Source organism: Oncorhynchus masou, chromosome 23 (genome assembly GCF_036934945.1).
Source record: "Oncorhynchus masou masou isolate Uvic2021 chromosome 23, UVic_Omas_1.1, whole genome shotgun sequence".
Classification (NCBI taxonomy): domain Eukaryota; kingdom Metazoa; phylum Chordata; class Actinopteri; order Salmoniformes; family Salmonidae; genus Oncorhynchus; species Oncorhynchus masou.
In genome coordinates, this window is record NC_088234.1 from 58,727,008 (window position 1) to 58,744,807 (window position 17,800).

The window sequence follows — 17,800 nt, forward strand, 5'->3', positions numbered from 1 at the left end:
GTTATTCATAGGCTTCAGATGTGCTATGATAAGAAACAAGTACAAGTTATTTCACCAATCAAGTCTGCTATAAAGCCCAGGTAATGTCATGGTATGGCAACTTGAATGTGTCCTCTCCATCTCCAGTCTGGCAGCCAAGAGAATCTGACCGTTGAGTCTCCCCGCCTCTCTGGAGGCGCTGAGCATGTGCAGAGGGACCGGGCTGAGCGAGGCTCCACCTCCTGCACCGGCACTAAGGGGCGGGGCATCCTGCGCTCAGCCAGTGGGAAGGCAGCGCCAGTGCACTCAGACAGCCGCCCCCCAAGGGGTGGCCAACCAGGTCGTCCCAGTCTACGGAAGGCAGAGAGTACGCGTGTGAAGGGCACGGTCCAGCCCCGGGTCGGCCTCTCCTCCCAGAGTAAAGCCATGTCTGTGTCTGAGCGTCTGGACATCTCCTCCACCTCCTTCTCCACACTGCCCCGGGCCAGCAGCGTCATCTCCACAGCTGAGGGCTCCACGCGTCGGACCAGCATACACGACCTGCTGTCCAAAGACGCCCGGCAGCCCGTGTCTGTGGACCACTCACCCTCCTCAAAGGCCTCGCCTCGCGCCTCCACCACGCCCAGTGAGTACCCCCCAACCAATAACCCCTCACAACACCCAAATCACCAGTCCATCCCCCTAGACCCAGCCCTCGTGCCCCTGTCTCTGCCCAAGTCAGTCAGTATGCCCTGCACGGGCAGTCAGCAACCCCCCAATAGTAAGGAAACTGATCTCTCTAGCCTGGAGTCCTTCTTTGGAAAGTCATTCACAGTAGAGTCAGTGTTTATGGACTCCATCTTCAGTGATCCAACCTTCACAGGGGCCAAGAGCCATACCTTCCTCTCCCTCAACACCTCCCTGGTCAGTAACATTAGTGGTCCCCCAGGCAAAACCCACCCCCAGCCCAACTCTGTTCAAACTGCCCAGAACCAACCAAATGGGCAAAAGTCCTGCCCACCTGACCAGAATGGGGAACAGGAGGTAATTGACACCAATCATGTGCTCGATGCTGACCAATCCCCATCCCAACCCCTTAGCCCAGAAGACCAACAATCATTGTGGTATGAGTATGGCTGTGTCTGAATGTGTGGCGCCCTGGTCAGCTACTGATCTGGGACCTGCATAAGGACCAGTGATGGTGGGGGAGAAAGAAGGAACTCTGCATGCTTTATCAAAGCACTATCATACTATGTTTTCTGTTGAGCTTTCATGTTTTCATGGCTGATTTGTAAATCACAATTCCGCACCTCTGGTTTGGTCTAACTCTTTGTCTTGTGGAAGTGGGGTTCTCTGGATGTCTTTGCTTCAATGGTCCGTTCACACTATTCATTAATCAAACCTCTTGTTTGGCTCACATTTTAAAGCTATTTACATGACTGCATTATGGGGGACATGAATAGCTGTTCTTGTTATTTTAATCAACATTTACCATTTATTTTCCAATCACAAATGCATCTTCAGGAAACATGTTGCAAAGCTACATTAACTATCATTTGGACATTCAGTTCATCTTTTTTTTGTAAATCTCCATGTCAGAGGTCCTCCAGAGTTGACATGGAGCTCTGTATGAGGCTTGTAGAACATGTCCCATGATAGGCTGTCTGAGGACCACATTAACTGCCAATAAGCTCTATTTATGGAGTCATTAAATAATCTAGCCCTTCAGAGGAAAGAGCTACTATCTTTAACAGGAAACCAGTTTCTCAACTATTAATGAGAGATAAGATTGTTTCCCTTTTTTCTTATTGGGTGTTTGGTATGTGGGAGAATACTGTCCTCTCTAAAGTACTGTATCGCATTTCATTACCAGTCTGATTCTACTGTATCGACCTCGATGCATATTCACTGAACTGCATGGCTTTATTCTGTCTTGGTTTGTTCTGGACCTCTCATTTTGATTGTTGTGATCAAAATGGTTTTGTCTTTTTCTTTGGTGTGTTTGTGTTTTGTGCATATGACACGTTTTGTCTGTTCCATTTAATTTTCTGAACAAATCTTTCTCAATTGGGGTTAAGGGATGGTTTTTGAAGAAACGTCATTCACTAAATGATTTGAGAGGAAATTTAAGTTGTAGAGAGAATGTTGCCTTCCTAGTGTTAGTGGTGAGAGAAATTTGCAAGTGAGACAAATGTGATTGTCAGATTATTTTGTGAATGAAGGTTCTTCTACTCTTGGTTGTCATGGTATTGGATCTGGGTAAGGTGTCGTGAGAATGCTCACGGCCACAATACAAATCCCAATAGCACAATAACTTGTTTTAGGTTATGTATTATTGTAGACTGACTGGGTGCACCTTGTACAAACGTACATTATGAACCATATGAAGTTATATTCAAGGGCAGAAAGCACTCCTTTATGCACCAGTAGTAGGAGTAATGATGTCGTTGGTAGTTTAGATGTATTTATTTCTGCTTCGTGATGTATTTACCATTTTGAAATAGTTTTATCGTATTTATCTTGTGTGTATAAACCATTAACTGCAGCCTTTATTCAGATGGAATATAACATGCTTTTGTTCTGCAGATGTGGAAGTGTTACAAGAGCGCAGAAAGTCAAAAAGCGGAACAGGGGAGCAACAAAGCTCCTAAACATTAATGATGAGCTCAAGTGGTGAGTGCTGCTCTCCAAGTCCAACAGGGAGATGGGGGGGGGGGCTCCATGGTAACCCAAAGTGGTGTAACAGATATCCCATCATGGACGTGCTTGCTTATGCTACGCTGGTGTGTCGTCGTCGTCCCCCATGGCCTGGCTGGTGCCACCCTGTAAAGGGCACATGAATGGACCGTCTGCATGGCGTCTGGTGGAACACGCTTTGCCCATGTATGTGCCCAATCCCTAATAACAGGAGGACCTGTCTGTCCTGCTACACGTACATGCACCCCCCTCCCTCCCTCCCTCCCTGCTCCTCAGTGATACTGTGTGTCCATAGCTGGCTTTTCTTAGAACTTTTTTCTGTTCGTATTCAGGAAAAGGCACCGGTGGCTCTATACAAGGTTGTGGTCCCTTTGCGAGCTTATCTATCTGCAGGATTGCATGGCTTTGGTGTCGTGCAGCTGAAACCCCTCCCCTTATCCTGACTGTCGATGCATGTAGACCGCTTTCCTGTGCGTCCATATCTACATGTTCATCTTCTTCTCTGTCATTTCTGCCTCTAACTTTTTTCTGTCCCCTTCTCTTCTTTTCTTCACTCTGTCTGCCTCCAGCTCAGAGGAAAGTGACCTTCAAGCTGTCTGTTTGACTTTGAAGCCTTTAAAAGTCGGTCTACTTAGATGGTCTTCAGTGAGAAAAGCTTGTAAAAACAACAACATTTAAATCAATTTCAAGAATGCTTCAATAGTGAAAAGTAAACCTCCTCTCTTTTTTCCTTGAATCAAGGAAACAACTCATAAAGGGAAATTTCTAAAATGTTAAATTTCATATTCATAATCTCCAGCAACCACCCCAATATCAACATATGTGAAAATGGTGCGTTTCTATGTTTTGTAGTATAAAATAGAGGAAGATATGTTTCCAATGATATCATTGTTGTGCATTGTGTGATTTTTAACCAGCTATGAGTAGGTATTGCTTACTAATTGGTTGAAGTCATTGGAAAATATATTTTTTTACTGCAAAACATAAATGCACCTTTTTTTACATATGTTGATGTTGGGGTGGTGCTGGAGGTGATGAATATGAAGTAGAAACATGTTGAAATTTCCCTTTAAGACATATAGGTAACTGCCAAAATAAAAGAAATGCCAACAAAGTGTCTTAATAGGGCGTTGGGCCACCCAGAACAGCTTCAATGCGCCTTGTCATAGATTCTACAAGTGTCTGGAACTCTATTGGAGGGATGCGACACCTTCCACAAGAAATTCCATCATTTTGTGTTTTGTTGATGGTGGTGAAAAACGCTGTCTCAGGCGCCACTCCAGAATCTCCCATAAGTGTTCAATTGTGTTGAGATCTTGTGACTGAGACAGCCATGACATATGGTTTACATCGTTTTCATACTCATCAGACCATTCAGTGACCAATCGTGCCCTGTGGAGGGACATTGGGCCCGTTTGTTTCGCATGGCCCGGTGCGCCGGGTGGGTGTAAGGACCAATGGGAGCACCGGGCCATGCAAAACAACCTTGCCTATTGTCGTCCTGGAAGAGACCACTCCCATCAGGATAGAAATTCTTCACCATAGGTTGAAGGTGATTCTCAGAATAAATGTGTATGTATTGGTGTTTACCTTGCCCTCTAAGGGGTTGAGAGGACCTAAACCATGGCAGGAAAATGCTCCCCACACCATAACAGTGCTGTGAGAACCCTCATTTACTCAAGTTTGTCCTTTATTTTGGCAGTTACCTGTATGTGGTGACAATTGTTTTTCTAAAACTGACTTTCTGGCAAATGTTTACCTTTTTATTTAACTAGGGAACTCAGTTAAGAACAATTTCTTATTTTCAATGACGGCATAGGAACAGTGGGTTAACTGCCTTGTTCAGGGGCAGAACGACAGATTTTTACCTTGTCAGCTCGGGGAGTCGATCATGCAACCTTTCGGTTACTAGTCCAACGCTCGAACCACTAGGCTAACTGCTATTGTGACAGACTGCTAATGTTCACTCTACACGGACCTACACTTGGTGCCAATGTTCACACAAAGCCAAATGGGTGAGCTTAAACTAGACCCTGGGGACTCCACGTTGTCCTCTGTGACTTTTGCAGTCTGCCATTTGATGTTAATGATACTCTTTGTAAATGAGCATGCACATGCAACATCTTTCTACGGTGGAACAGCTGACGTCTACTTTCAGCAATATGCACCGGAAATAAACTGCATGTGGACACAGAACAACAAGGTCAACCACAATCTGCATGGAGCAATCAATCAACACGCTTTCCTCCCAATCAGAATGGACTGTTTTAAGTTGTGTTCCTCTGAAATGGCAAAATGACTATCGCAGGAAACCATGCCATCTGTTTGATTGACAGCCAATCCAATCAAGATAAAGGTTGTGTGAGCTGAATGGCATAGCGTATATGTGTACAGTGCTGTCAGATTACTGTGTCTGTGATGATGACCTAATGTCCACTTCCTCCACTTTTACATAAATCCATTTGATGTAATGAAACTCCAGAAGACTCCTGTGTGTCATTTCATCTTCACTGCCCACAGCGCCAAGTCTTCATCTCATAAAGGACCGTCAAGTGTCATCTATTCTTCGTCTAATGAATAATAACTTGAATAATTTGTTGTTTGGATTATGTGGATGAAAGTAATATCATGATTTCTACAGACAGATTAATGTAATGCCCCTTTAAATATTATATATGCCTGCACTGTTTATTCTGCTTTATTGAAAATGTTTAGATCCGAACCGGATCTTTGTCAGGGCGGTGAATTGGGAGCAAATACAGTGTGCAGACCTTCCTATTCTTTATTAGCCCAGCACCTAAATTAAGGATGTGCCTCGAAAGATAGCATATAATCCCAGACGATATGAGTGAGGAATCAATGTTTCATCATCTGCTTTATTACACTGCAGTATTTAGTGTCAAAACAGTGTAAATTACTAGATCTCACAGAGGGAGATACAATGCAAACACCATAAATCACTACTACATTGTCTTTCAACCATGTACATGATATAACCAACTATCTACTGGTCTCTTGCCCATAGAAAACAAGGACTCTCCATCCCTTGTTCTGTCCCAAATGTTTGACTATTATTTTATTTTTTACAATAATGGAAATTTCTTGATAACCCAAAGTACAGGCACAAAGGTAAATAACTTTTAAATAAATCATTGTACCAAGCCAAAGCACAGCCTGACAGGATAGTAAGTATGTTAATTTCAAGGTATTTACTAGTCAAAGCTCTGAAGAACTGGTTCATGTCCTGTCTCCTTTAAAAACTTCAAGAGATCCTCTGGCTTTAGTCCCATAGAGCCAGCATTGGTCATGGGATGGAAGTAAACTCGCTCATGGCCTCCGTTGACCAGGTCGCTGTCCAGGACAACCTTGACGCTCTGGTCCTTATCGCAGAAGAGTGCCAGGGCAGTGGCACAGCCTTGGCCCACCTTCAGTTTCTCCAACATGGCTGCCTCCTCAGCAAAGCGGAGGTTGCCGCTCCCCAAGCCTAGCTTCTTAGCCAGGTCGTTGAGGTTGACTGGACGGTCATGGCGGACAGAGACTAGCCACAGGCCCTTCTTCTTCTTGTCTTTCAGGAAGAGGTTCTTAGTAACTGCTCCACTGAGGTCTTGCAGGTGAGGCATCATCTCTTCCACAGTGAATACCTAAGGGAGAAAGTGTCAGAGGACATGCTACTTTGGTATCTGATGTCTAAAATGGCTCCCTCTCGTTTCATCTACTCTGAAATGGAAGATCTGGACAAGTACAATTTCCAGTAGGCATCTTTCCTACTGCTTTCACCTAGACTGGTAACAGATCAACACCGGAGAGGCGACAACTGAAATTAAATGCAATCCTACCAAAAATCAGAAGGAACAATTCACCGAAGAATAGTATGAGAACATATGATACATCTATTAAAAGTCTCATGCGGGATAATTGTCCCATTTTCTACCTGTAAGATCTACACATCGAATAAGCACCAGTACTAAAATGAACATGGCTTGCCTATAGATGTATATAGGATGAGTCCATGATGTGACAGTCATCGTGCGACACCTAGTTGTGGTTGTAAAAGGGAACACATAAAGCCCAGTAAAAGTGTCAATTATTTTTAAAAATAACAAAACAATGAACGGCTAAATTCTTATTCTATGAGCGATGGTGGGATTGTGCATTTGTTCTCCAATCCAGTGCATTTAAGTATTATTCAACAACTCACTGGACAACCTTAGTTTAGCTAACGTTAGCTAGCTTGCTAACGTTATTGGTTCTTACCGGTGGATGGTCTACGCAGACCGTCTGGATATTCAGACTTTCCAAATACTTAACCAACTCAGTCCGGAGATCAGGTGTTGCCATTGTTAATTTGAAGTGAAAAGAAACGCTATTCAGACAAATCGGAACATTCCAACGTAGCATACACTTCCTCAGTCCACAAACCTGTATTTACATAACTGCGCAAGCGCGAATGAATGAACAAACCCAGTCAATGGAGAATTATGTTTCATGGTTTGTAGATGTCACCCATTAGTGATTTTCAGTAGTTGCGACTCAATTCTTAAGTTCCATTGTATTATAATATAATTAAAAGCCGCCCATGGGTAAATTATTTCCTTGAAGTGATGAATACAATTGCATCAATACACCACTTCAATACAAAGCAGTAGTTAAGAGTTACCACCTTAAAATAACATCAGTTCAAAACCAATGGGGACCACACAAATGCCGCGTTTACGTGGTATACGGCAAACATTTCAGTTTTCAACGAGCACGAACGTAAATGCCGTCAGCCGCCACAATTAAAATATTTCAACTTGCCGTAGCGTTCTATGTCGGGTGTTGATTTGCACTTTTTACTGAAATCCCCAGAGCAACTCAATCGTGCTGTCACCAGCGCTCTTCCTTTCTTGTCCCACTACGTAAATGAAGCACGAGCCATGTTGAACATTCAGTGACAACTGACAAGTCGCATTGTAAAAATCAATAGTTTTACAATGCCCATTTTATTTGAAATAATGTTCCAAGCCTAAAAAGACAATTTAATTTGTAGCCCTGCTAATAACAACCCTATTAAAATGTCTAAATTGGAAACCAGTCTATCCATTGTGGGTAAAAATATAAGAATCAAGCCATCACAGTGATTGGTAAAAACATTTTATTTACTCCAGTCCAATAGATTACTTGTCCTCAGGCTTGTTGAAGCAGTAGGTGAGGCAGCACTTTCCACAGTAGTGCCTATCAAAGTGGCTGGCCATGAACACGCCAGCGCCACACTCATCAGCTGGGCACTCACGACGCAGACGGTGGATCTTGCCGTTTTCGTCAACCTGGGGAAACACAATGGAAGCCATAAGTACAGCAATGGAACACAAGACAGTGGCTGTGTTCAGTAGGATACAACATAGCAAAGGGTTTGCATGTTTTTAAAGTGCTATTTTTATGACAGGCCTCATTGATGAGGAATTCTTGACACCACAGGAAGTCTGAATGTTCATTTTAAATATCGGCCAAAAATGTCTTTGGTTATTAGACAAGTTTGGATAGCAGTATGTCCCCGGTTTCATTCAGCTTGAAAACAAATAAAGTAACAAACGTCTACAAAACAATAGTATGCTCCAATCACTAGATATGGTAGTGGTCACAGCCAATACAGCCTACTACCAAAATTGATATAATTAATTGAATCTATCTGAAATCCACAAAAAAAGTTAATGCCTTACCTTGTAGTACTTGAGAACTGCGAGTTTGACCTTCTTCCTCTTGTGCTTGTTCTTCTTGGGAGTGGTGTATGACTTCTTCTTCCTCTTCTTGGCACCCCCACGCAGTCTCAGCACCAAGTGCAGAGTGGACTCCTGCAGGAAAACGCAACAGTTCAGCCAAACAGACAACATATAGATAGCTATGACTTCAGTGGTCAAAACTGCATATGACAAAATAATAATTTAAAAAAAAAAAACACTTGACTGTATGATGGTAAGGAGAAACTCCCAAATAAACAAAGGTTATTCACCAGTCACAGAATTAACAAAATCACCCAGAAACAAAATATCAATACAATGCTGGGAAACAATTAATTATTTAACCTGCCACCAAAAATAACTCCTGATGGCAATAGATGTTGCATTAACATGAATTGGTATACTTTGAACATTAACTGAATATTCAACACACCTCTTAAAATGTGATCAGATAAATGTAACAAAAAAAAGCATCTTAGTGGGCCTTAGGAGGTTAAGGGGGAGGCAGGTAGCCTAGTGGTTAGAGCGTTGGACCAGTAACCGAAAGGTTGCTAGATCGAATCCCTGAGCTGGCAAGGTAAAAAATAATTGGTCGTTCTGCCATTGAAAAAGGAAGTTAACCCACTGTTCTAAGGCCGTCATTGTAATTAAGAATGTTCTTAACTGACATGCCTAGTTAAAAATATGTTGTTTTTTAAGAGGCTGAAAATCAAACCCAACAACACCCAGACCTGAAATATAGTTAAATTAGTTAGCCGAGCTGACCTGGTCATTTCCACATGTATACGCAGGGCCATGCTATCAATATATATGACTAGAACCGAGAGAAAATAATAATAATTCCGCCAAGTTGCTCTTCTGGTTACTGAATACATCTATACCTTTTAGCATATTTAAAGCCTTGCCAAAATATATGTAAAGCAGTGGCCAGGTCCATTCAGGCCCACCAGCTGTACTTACACCTGATGGCTATAGAACAGAACCCAACCAGAGTCCCAGGTCAGGTAAACATAGAGACCTCTGAGAAACCCTGGTCTATGGAAATTTTGTTGGCACTTAGTTGATGTAATCTACTTCCTGCAACACATTTACTAAGGTGTAGTATTGTCAAATGTTTAGGGAGGCTAAAATGTTCTCACCTTCTGAATGTTGTAGTCAGACAGTGTGCGTCCATCCTCCAGCTGCTTACCAGCGAAGATCAACCTCTGCTGATCAGGAGGGATACCTAGAGGGGGACCAGAGTTCAGTCTTTGACAGCCAACGTCAGTGCTCTCTTATATTCAATTCAACGGATGACGAGGATGAACAATTAATGTAATTACCTTCTTTGTCTTGAATCTTAGCTTTGACATTTTCAATGGTATCTGAAGGCTCAACCTGGAAGTAAGAGAACCTGTCAGTTTTTAAAACAGTAACGTGGCTAACAAGACTTCCCAGGATATTGATTAACGTCAACTTGTTACCAGCCAAACGTCAAGAACAAATATCACGTATCAAATGATAAGTTACATGTTAAAATATAGTTAAATTAGTTAGCCGAGCTGACCTGGTCATTTCCACGTGTATACGCAGGGCCATGCTATCAAAATGTAGCTAGCTCACGTTACTGTAACATTAGCCAACTAGCTAACGTAGCAGTTCTGAATTGTAAAAAAAAATCTAAGATCACAGGTTGGCTTTTGCGGCTACTCTAATAAAAATTAGTTGACTTACAAATGTATAAGGCTGATTGATTACTGAAATGACGCACTCTAGAATACTTTTTTTTTTAAATCATGTACTCATGCTCCGCTTGTAGAGGCAAGAAGCCCTCCATCACAACTTGTGACACAAGCCTCAAGTACCCACCTCGAGGGTTATAGTCTTCCCCGTGAGGGTTTTGACAAAAATCTGCATCTTGGCGTTCAATCCACCTGCACATATGAACGATAGCGTTGTATTTATAACTATTTCAGATTTATCACAGTATACAATGTCGTTATTATGGTAAATAATGGCCTAAAACAGAGAGCACGATCTTACCACAGGTCCCCTGCTAATGGCGGATCATGAGAAGAGGACTTTCGACGCGTGCGACGGGGTTTTCGGGGCTCATCTGCAGGGAGTAGGTCTGAAATAAGATGCCTGTTCAAAATACCTCTCTCAGTAAAGTTTATTTACATAACGCTTATTTTCACCTTAACATATGTTGTTTCGTTTTTATATGAAAATATGAAATTAGTTTTGATCGTTGTTTTTGTTGTCGATGTTAACTACATTTCCCAACATACCCTGGAGATGTCCATAGCAACCTTCCTGTTTATCTTTTGGACATTTATCTGCAATATTTCTCCGTGTTGGAGAAATGAAACCATGCTCTAAGCAGCAATTGAAAAACATAAGAAAATCATGTCTGGGGCTGGAAACTTACATCACTCCGCAGAAGAATCTGAAAGAAGAACCTTGCCACCTATCAAATCTGCCAGTGACAAATATTTCCTAGAATCTCTTGGTGAATACATTCAACATGAGATGGAACGTCTGATGTGTCCAGACGAGGGACCGGATGAGCAACGTTACATAATTTACAGTTCTGCATTTGATAAGGTATCAACATGAACCACCATACCCTTTCGCCTTGTTTCAGCGTCATCACTCAATCATTTTTTTAGGCATGCACACATGAACTGATCAGAATGCCTAGGCTAACTTGTTGCGTTGTAACTATGCCTGTCTCTTGCTTGTTTGATTTTCTCAGGTAATTGAGTATGCAACTGCATACAAAACCATTCTCACTTCCATCAAGAAAGAGTATGATGAGTTTATCTGTGCCATAAAGAAGAGTGAGTGTGATGCCAAGTTAGCACATGGGAAACTGAAGGCCATGGTGGCCCAGCCCACCTCCCTTATGTACTGTCAGAGAAGAGCTGTCCAGCTTCAGGAAAGGCAAGAGAAATACTTCAATTGTTCAACATGGCACAATGTGGCCCCAGAGTATAGTATATCATCCATGCCTAAACCTTGTTTTTTCCCGTTCTAGGATTGCTATCATTCAGAGAGACACTGCAGAGCTGCAGGCTGAGTTAAATAGACTACAGGAGTCAAGGAGAGACAAGAGACCCTCATTGTGTCAGAAGACCTCAGACAGCAAGACATTACGGCCCGTTGGGCAAATTCCAGGCATGGCCCGACATTGCTGAAATCATTGTGCCGTTTTGTTTTGTCTTAACATTATAATGGCTGTATGTTTACCTAAGTACATATTGTCATGTGTCATGTCATGTCAATATGTCATTCATGAGCGGTGCTTACAGTATAGTTTTTTCCAGGTCTGACATTTGATGAGTCGATGAACCCAGCAGCTCTGGCAAAGCATTTGGAGTACCTTGAGCGAAAGCGAGCCGACCTGCAGATAAAGAGGAAGAGCCAGTATGTATCTGTTTCTGTCAAGGATGACCTGGACAATAAAATGCGATCCGCCCTGGACCAGAGGGATGAGCTGGCAGTGGAGAATGAGAGACTCCAACTCCGGTGAGACTGTGTCTCACTTTGCTCAAGACTCACTGGCACAAGTGGCTATAGAATACCATTGAAGACGCCTATGTTGTTGCTAAAGTTATCGGTTCTTCTGGTTTTCTAGATACAAAAAGATGAAGTTTCTGAATGACTCCCTCATGACATGGGAAAAGACAGGAAAAGAAGTCACTCTACTGGAGTTCATAACATCAAAACTGGAGAATATATTTGATCTGAAAAGTATTTTACACTTCCACTTTAGCATACAGTGTATGTTAGTATTAGTGACACTGACAGTGAATGAAGTTCTAGTCAGAGATAATGTAGCCTAGCTGGTTGTGTGTTATAACCTATTTGTCTTCTACTTATGATGCGGCAGGCCTATAAACCTCACAAGAGCTTTTGTGTGTTTTTTAACTATGATAAGGCTCATGATACAGCAGCAATAAAGTGATATGATTTCCATTCTAGTGAGCGACACTGATTTCCTTGGCATTAGTGCAGTAGTGTTTGAAGAGGATGATCCTAGCAAGGTCAATGAATCGGAGCTCTTGGTAGATTACATTGAAAGGTACTTCAGTTCTTTTCCGAGTTCTAGTACTATGCTCTCAACCAATGCATACTGTATGTATAGATCATTCCTCTATGTGTTGTGTCTCCCTGCAGGTTCATTGACCTATTTGAGGGGGGTGAGTATGAGGCAGCTGCTTTCCATGCTGCCAAATCCCCTCATGGAGTTTTGAGAAACATGGAGACAATGGAAAGGTTCAAAGGTGGAAAATCTTTATTTTCTATCTTATACAGACGTCCTATAGTGTTGTGGTCGCTATACACACATCATGTGGGTCATTGTGGTCTCAACCTTAAAGTAACTCTGCATCTTGTACAGTCATACAGCACATAAATCTAATTTAATTTGTCACATGTGCCAAATACAAGAGATGTAGGCCTTACCGTGAAATGCTTACTTACAAGCCCTTAACAAACAGTGCAGTTCAAGAAATAGTCAGGAAAATGTTTACAAAATAAAATAATGTAAAAATAAAAAGTAACACCGTAGAATTACATAATAATAACGAGGCTATATACAGGGGGCCTGGTACAGAGTAAATGTGCGGGGGTACAGGTTAGTCGAGGTAATTTGTATATGTAGGTAGGGGTATATAGAGCATATAAGTCTGTATGAACTGTTTTCAACCTATGTCATCTTTGTTTCCCCTCTAGCGGTCACTGTATACCAGGGCCAGGGGGAACTGCCCCCTCTGCTTCTCTTCTTCCAGGCACTCATGATCTCGGTGCATGCTGGCAAGCAGCTGCCTGGGGAGACCCTGTCAGTGGAGGGGGTCCGGTGTGCCATGCAGCTCAACTATGTAGAGCTGGTCACACACTGGGTAACCCAGAAGAGGTCAGCATATCAGAGTGTATAAATAATATGAGCGTTAGGGGTTATGAGTCTTTTTGTTGTAGGGTTTGAATGGTATAGCTGGGCATGGTTGTAGCAATCACAATATAAGATATATAGGTATTGTGTTTAGAGCTCTTTGTTATTGAGTCTATGTCGGGTTACAGCTTTCTCCATACCCTTCTCAGGCTAACATACAGCGAGGCTCTGGGGGATGTGATCTGTGAGCATGGAGACAGGAAGCCGCGGATGGCCGACACATGCTTGGCTCTGGCCCACATCGTCTACAAGGCCTGCGGCATGCTCAGGAAGGCCGCACTGAGCATGTGCAAGAGAGGCATGACCAGCAGTACTATGGAGTTCATCTATCAAAGCAAAGGCTTTACTGCAGGTGGGAAACACTCATTTACAGATACTATTCACACACATCCTATGTAGTAAATGTGTGAGTGACTCAGTGTGTGTGTATTCTCTGTGTGTATGTTTGTGCGCAGGTGACTGTCTGTTTGTGCTGAAGGGTTGTCCCAGTCTGGCTCTTCTCCAGGCGTTGACTCAGGAGTACCAGGGCCAGCCTGCAGTGCTTTCTTTGGGCTTTGCCTGCCATGCTCTGCTCAACTCTGATCTGGAGGACCTGGCACTGCAGATGGTGGAGAAAACACATTCAAGTGGGCAAGGTAGTTAGGCTATACCCACCCACCAATCAGCAGGGCAACCACACATGGTCGCGCACACACATACACAAGTTGAGTTGACTAGTGGTGCTGTCATTTTCAGGTACTTTGGAGAAGGTGATTCTGGATGATACTGGGTGTTCTGCAGAGAACTGGGGTGAGATAGCAGGTTGCTGTGGCCAGAAGAACAAGCCTTTACTGGCCAAGGAGATCCTCTCCATTCTGCTGTCCCAGTCAGGGGCCATGCGTCTCTCCCCTGGCATGGAGAGCTCCAGGTTGATGCAGCATGTGTTCATGTAGAGAGACAGCCACCAGAGGGTGCCCATGGGACTGATCTGCGCTACCAATCCAAGAGGCCTCCCACCATGGCAAGCCCATTCATAACTCACTGCGTCATACTGCTCACTGCTCACAGAGAGAAATGCAGTCATCCACACTGGTCCTCCAGATCATTAAATCATTTCAATGTGATTTGACTTTGATTAATATCACAAGTGTCAAGTTCCATCTTTATCAGAAAGCACAAAGCATTGCCATGTTATTAAATTGATATCAATTGAACATTGTCAAACGTCACTTAATAGTTGGTTTATTAGTTATTCCTCAATATAATTGACTCTTAACTAGACTCAGAATTTCAAACAGTTTAAACTTCATCTAAGAAAATTATCACTACGTGTATAGATTTGGATCAATGTCATCTCCGACATCCAACATAATTCATGGTGACAAGCTCTACAGAATATTGAATTTCCCTGTAATAAATTCCCCATTTTCTGCCTCCAGAACACCACTGACCAGTCCTTGGTGGTGTTAGTCATTATCCCCACAGAGGTAAGACCTGATTGTCGCTCCCTGAGAGGTGTGCTATTACCTATATACACTATCACCAGAAATACGAGGAGGACACAATGGTAGATAGAACAGTAGCTCACTAACCTTCCACTCACACAGTGGACCCATTGTCCCAGACAGTGCAGGGCCAGTCTCAGTCACCCTGCCATATTAGAGTGAATGAAGCTTCCACACAGCACAAACAACACCCACCATCAATAAACACAGCCTCCAGTTTCCTCTGTCTCTGCCTAGGAGACATGAAGCCACACTGAGCTAACTGTGTGTCTATGATTCCCACAGTTAATCAATTCCGCTCATGTCTGGGGCCGCGTTTCAGTGTATATCTGTTTGATCCATAATGGGTTAGTGAATGGACGTGTGTAGTTGATGGCCTTATATGTCATACTAATTTAAACTCGGAACCGATCAACTGTGATATTGAAAGCAGGGCTCTTATAGAGACTTTTATTCATACACATTGTGTACATTTAGCATCAGTGTTGTGATTATCAATATACTGTTATTGATGCTGGTTTCTCTCCAGGCACTAGAGCTGTTTAGCCCCCACAATCTGTGCTATTAGCTCTTTGAACATCACTACTTGTAGTGTTATCACAATGATACTAGCACTGTGTTGTCAGATGGCAGACTGGAGGCAGCTGGTATCCAAGGGAGACGGAGAGAGGAAAAAAGAGGGGGTTGGCAAAATGTGAGGCAAAGATGGAGAGAGAGTAAGACTGACATGCTGGTATAGCATCTCTATTACAGATAGGAAGGAGCAGAGAGACATTGAGTAGGGGAAAACAAGGAACAAAGTGAGAAACAGGGAGAGTGTGAAAATCAGAAAATGGTAGCGGGGGGTGAGAGATTATGCTGAATCAGCTCTTCATGGCGCCATCCCTGCTGCTGTTATTGATCTCCCGCAGTAAGAGGAGCTGGAGCTGGCCTGGCCTGCTGATGGCCCCACTGCATGAAACAGCTCCCCAGACACCCTACCTCCCTGCCCACTCACCCCACAGCTCACAAAGAACCCTAGTGCCCTGCCCTGAGGCCTACCTCAGCCCTGAATCTCTGTGTCAAGGGTAAAAGGTGTTGAGTTCTGCCTCCTCACATCTCTTGTTTTCTATGCTAAAACTATTATCAACCAGAAAAAGCCTTGCAATCCATCTTCCCTAAATGATGCACTCAAGAGTTGTGTTTTACAAACTGCCTATTAGTCAGGATTCAGTTTATGACAGGATGTAACAGGATGCACTTAGTGTCCTTGGATAGCACTTCTGGAAGATGTAGAAATATTGATGGTAGTTTTTGCTAGTATCATATTGTCTTGAATGGTCCTTTAAATAGGTTTTTGCCTGCACCATCCTCCCTGTCAGAACCTGTTTAACAGCTCAGGATTTTTCCTCTGTATTCCAGCCCCAGCGTGTTTCTCATCTCCCAGAGTGTGGCACAGATAAGGGCCCTCTCCTCAGTCCAGCAACGTAATGTGAACTGACAGCCGTGTCTAGCTCACACAGCCTCTGGTCTAGATAGAGCTCAGTACAGCAGACCAGCAAAAATAGAGAGCAAGGGGGGCGTTGGCCCTCATGTTTCACATCCAGACAGTGTTCACAGTGGTTTGACTTACTTCTAGGCCTTTGTTTGATAGAGCAATGCTAGTGGTATACATGGTTTTAAAAGGAATGTGGTCAGGACTAAATAGCTGTGTCAAGCCTTCTATTTCTGATCCGTGATTGAGCAGACTGTTGCACATTTGTACTGGGGTGGGAAGGGGAATCTTTGGAATAAACAGCGCCTCTCTCACACTTTGTATTGATGTCTCCTGGCTTGACTGTGTATATTTAGCCACTGTGGTAGTGCCCTGTGCATTTTGTTGATATTTCCATGGATTAAAGCAGTGCCACATTAGGTTTGCAATGGGGATGGAAAATAGTCCATTGATTTCCAGCATGTCAGATGGGCAGAGAGAGAGAGAGTGCTTTGTTGTGCAGCTGTCTTTATTATATTGGCAACAAATATCTCCTCTCCAGGGTTAGTTTATGTGACATACTCTGTAAACAGACTGGGGTCGACGGGGGTCGGAGAGGGGTCATTCACATAAAAGAAAAACAATGTTTGGAACAGGATCAAGAGGAAATATCTAATTTTGCCATATCACTGATGAAACTCTTGGATTGTTAAACCTGATAACCGCCAGCTCTAAATCTTTCTGTTCTCTAATCTCCCAGTGCATTTCTCCATCTTCAGTGTGTGGCTGGATTTCTGTGTCAGAGAGAAGAGATCTATCTGCCTTGTAATTACATTCTGTGTTTAATCTCTGGGGAATGGGAGCCAACCAGGAGGCCTGTGCTACAGAATTAAGGCTTCAAAGACAATTTTCAATGAATCATCACTCTGCTAGTCCTAGCACGCCTAAAAAAAACTAATTAGAGACATGGGGAATTTGCATATATGAATCATAATCTCCAATTAAGGGGTGAAAACAGTAGCCTTTGTTTTGTGTCCCAGAGGAGACGGGAACATGTTACGTAAGTGTTTCCTCTTTCAATTAACACTGGCCTGCTCCAATCACAACAGGAACAGCATGCTTTTAGGACAATATATCGATGCACCTCCTTTATACAGCCATTTTGGGCTTCCACCCTGAGAGGGGACTGCTTGTTTTCATTGGGGTTGATTAATCATGCTATAAACATCTTTAGGGTGTTGTATGTAGATTCTGTTTGGCAGAATGGATGTTTGGCAGAATCTTTCATTTTTCAAGTTGCTCGCCCATTGCCTTGGTCGGTCAGTATAAAAATGCTCGTCAACACAATCTTTTAGGTTTTTAAGAATGTCTTATTCTTAAGATAACCAATTAATAATGTAGAAAATTGGATGAGGTAACCTATTCAAAACAATAAAAAAAATTGTTAAAAAAACGTTACCCCGACAGCCTTCACTTTCCATCAGCATTCAAATGGAAGTTGTTTTTCTCATCAAGTGATGATTCTGTCTTAACATGCCTCATCACTTCCTCACTC

The 17,800-nt window shown here is 42.9% G+C and overlaps 4 protein-coding genes across 10 annotated transcripts in view; 2 read left to right on the plus strand and 2 right to left on the minus strand.

Moving 5' to 3' along the window:
* The window catches only part of LOC135511116 (girdin-like), an 85,937-nt gene extending 80,798 nt beyond the window's left edge, over positions 1 to 5,139 (plus strand). For 5 of the 7 annotated variants that reach the window (XM_064932670.1, XM_064932669.1, XM_064932664.1 and 2 more), the window contains one exon: positions 127 to 5,139. In XM_064932670.1, the coding sequence (XP_064788742.1) occupies positions 127 to 1,104 (978 nt within the window). In that variant the 3' untranslated portion in view covers positions 1,105 to 5,139. The remainder of the gene's footprint in view (positions 1 to 126) is intronic. The other 2 variants (XM_064932668.1, XM_064932667.1) reach the window with 2 other exon arrangements.
* A 560-nt stretch (positions 5,140 to 5,699) lies between these two features.
* Positions 5,700 to 7,087, minus strand: LOC135511118 (prolyl-tRNA synthetase associated domain-containing protein 1-like). The gene is made up of 2 exons (XM_064932671.1): positions 6,910 to 7,087; positions 5,700 to 6,296 (listed from the first exon to the last, which is right to left on the minus strand). Exons 1-2 carry the CDS (start codon positions 7,051 to 7,053, stop codon positions 5,868 to 5,870), a joined length of 573 nt encoding a protein of 190 aa, XP_064788743.1. The 5' UTR covers positions 7,054 to 7,087; the 3' UTR covers positions 5,700 to 5,867.
* Positions 7,088 to 7,771: 684 nt separating this feature from the next.
* On the minus strand, positions 7,772 to 10,452 carry LOC135511119 (ubiquitin-ribosomal protein eS31 fusion protein). Its single transcript, XM_064932673.1, has 6 exons — positions 10,395 to 10,452; positions 10,221 to 10,285; positions 9,695 to 9,749; positions 9,512 to 9,597; positions 8,355 to 8,486; positions 7,772 to 7,961 (listed from the first exon to the last, which is right to left on the minus strand). Exons 2-6 carry the CDS (start codon positions 10,266 to 10,268, stop codon positions 7,812 to 7,814), a joined length of 471 nt encoding a protein of 156 aa, XP_064788745.1. The 5' UTR covers positions 10,269 to 10,285; positions 10,395 to 10,452; the 3' UTR covers positions 7,772 to 7,811.
* Positions 10,453 to 10,471: 19 nt separating this feature from the next.
* On the plus strand, positions 10,472 to 16,732 carry LOC135511120 (clathrin heavy chain linker domain-containing protein 1-like). The gene is made up of 11 exons (XM_064932674.1): positions 10,472 to 10,958; positions 11,110 to 11,297; positions 11,392 to 11,531; positions 11,681 to 11,882; positions 11,992 to 12,107; positions 12,339 to 12,438; positions 12,534 to 12,640; positions 13,092 to 13,272; positions 13,458 to 13,660; positions 13,764 to 13,943; positions 14,044 to 16,732. Exons 1-11 carry the CDS (start codon positions 10,761 to 10,763, stop codon positions 14,238 to 14,240), a joined length of 1,812 nt encoding a protein of 603 aa, XP_064788746.1. The 5' UTR covers positions 10,472 to 10,760; the 3' UTR covers positions 14,241 to 16,732.
* The last annotated feature ends 1,068 nt before the right edge of the window (positions 16,733 to 17,800 follow it).

Bases quoted from the DNA above. Each gene is read 5' to 3' on its own strand.
- LOC135511118 (XM_064932671.1), bottom strand. From the start codon at position 7,053: ATGCTACGTTGGAATGTTCCGATTTGTCTGAATAGCGTTTCTTTTCAC. The intron at 6,297-6,909 runs GTAAGAACCAAT...TTTCTCCCTTAG, and splicing joins TCTGCGTAGACCATCCACCG to GTATTCACTGTGGAAGAGAT.
- LOC135511119 (XM_064932673.1), bottom strand. From the start codon at position 10,268: ATGCAGATTTTTGTCAAAACCCTCACGGGGAAGACTATAACCCTCGAG. The intron at 9,598-9,694 runs GTAATTACATTA...GTCCCCCTCTAG, and splicing joins TAAGATTCAAGACAAAGAAG to GTATCCCTCCTGATCAGCAG. The intron at 7,962-8,354 runs GTAAGGCATTAA...GTGTTTCCCCAG, and splicing joins CAGTTCTCAAGTACTACAAG to GTTGACGAAAACGGCAAGAT.
- LOC135511120 (XM_064932674.1), top strand. From the start codon at position 10,761: ATGTCTGGGGCTGGAAACTTACATCACTCCGCAGAAGAATCTGAAAGA. The intron at 11,298-11,391 runs GCAAGAGAAATA...TTCCCGTTCTAG, and splicing joins GCTGTCCAGCTTCAGGAAAG to GATTGCTATCATTCAGAGAG. The intron at 13,273-13,457 runs GTCAGCATATCA...TACCCTTCTCAG, and splicing joins CACTGGGTAACCCAGAAGAG to GCTAACATACAGCGAGGCTC.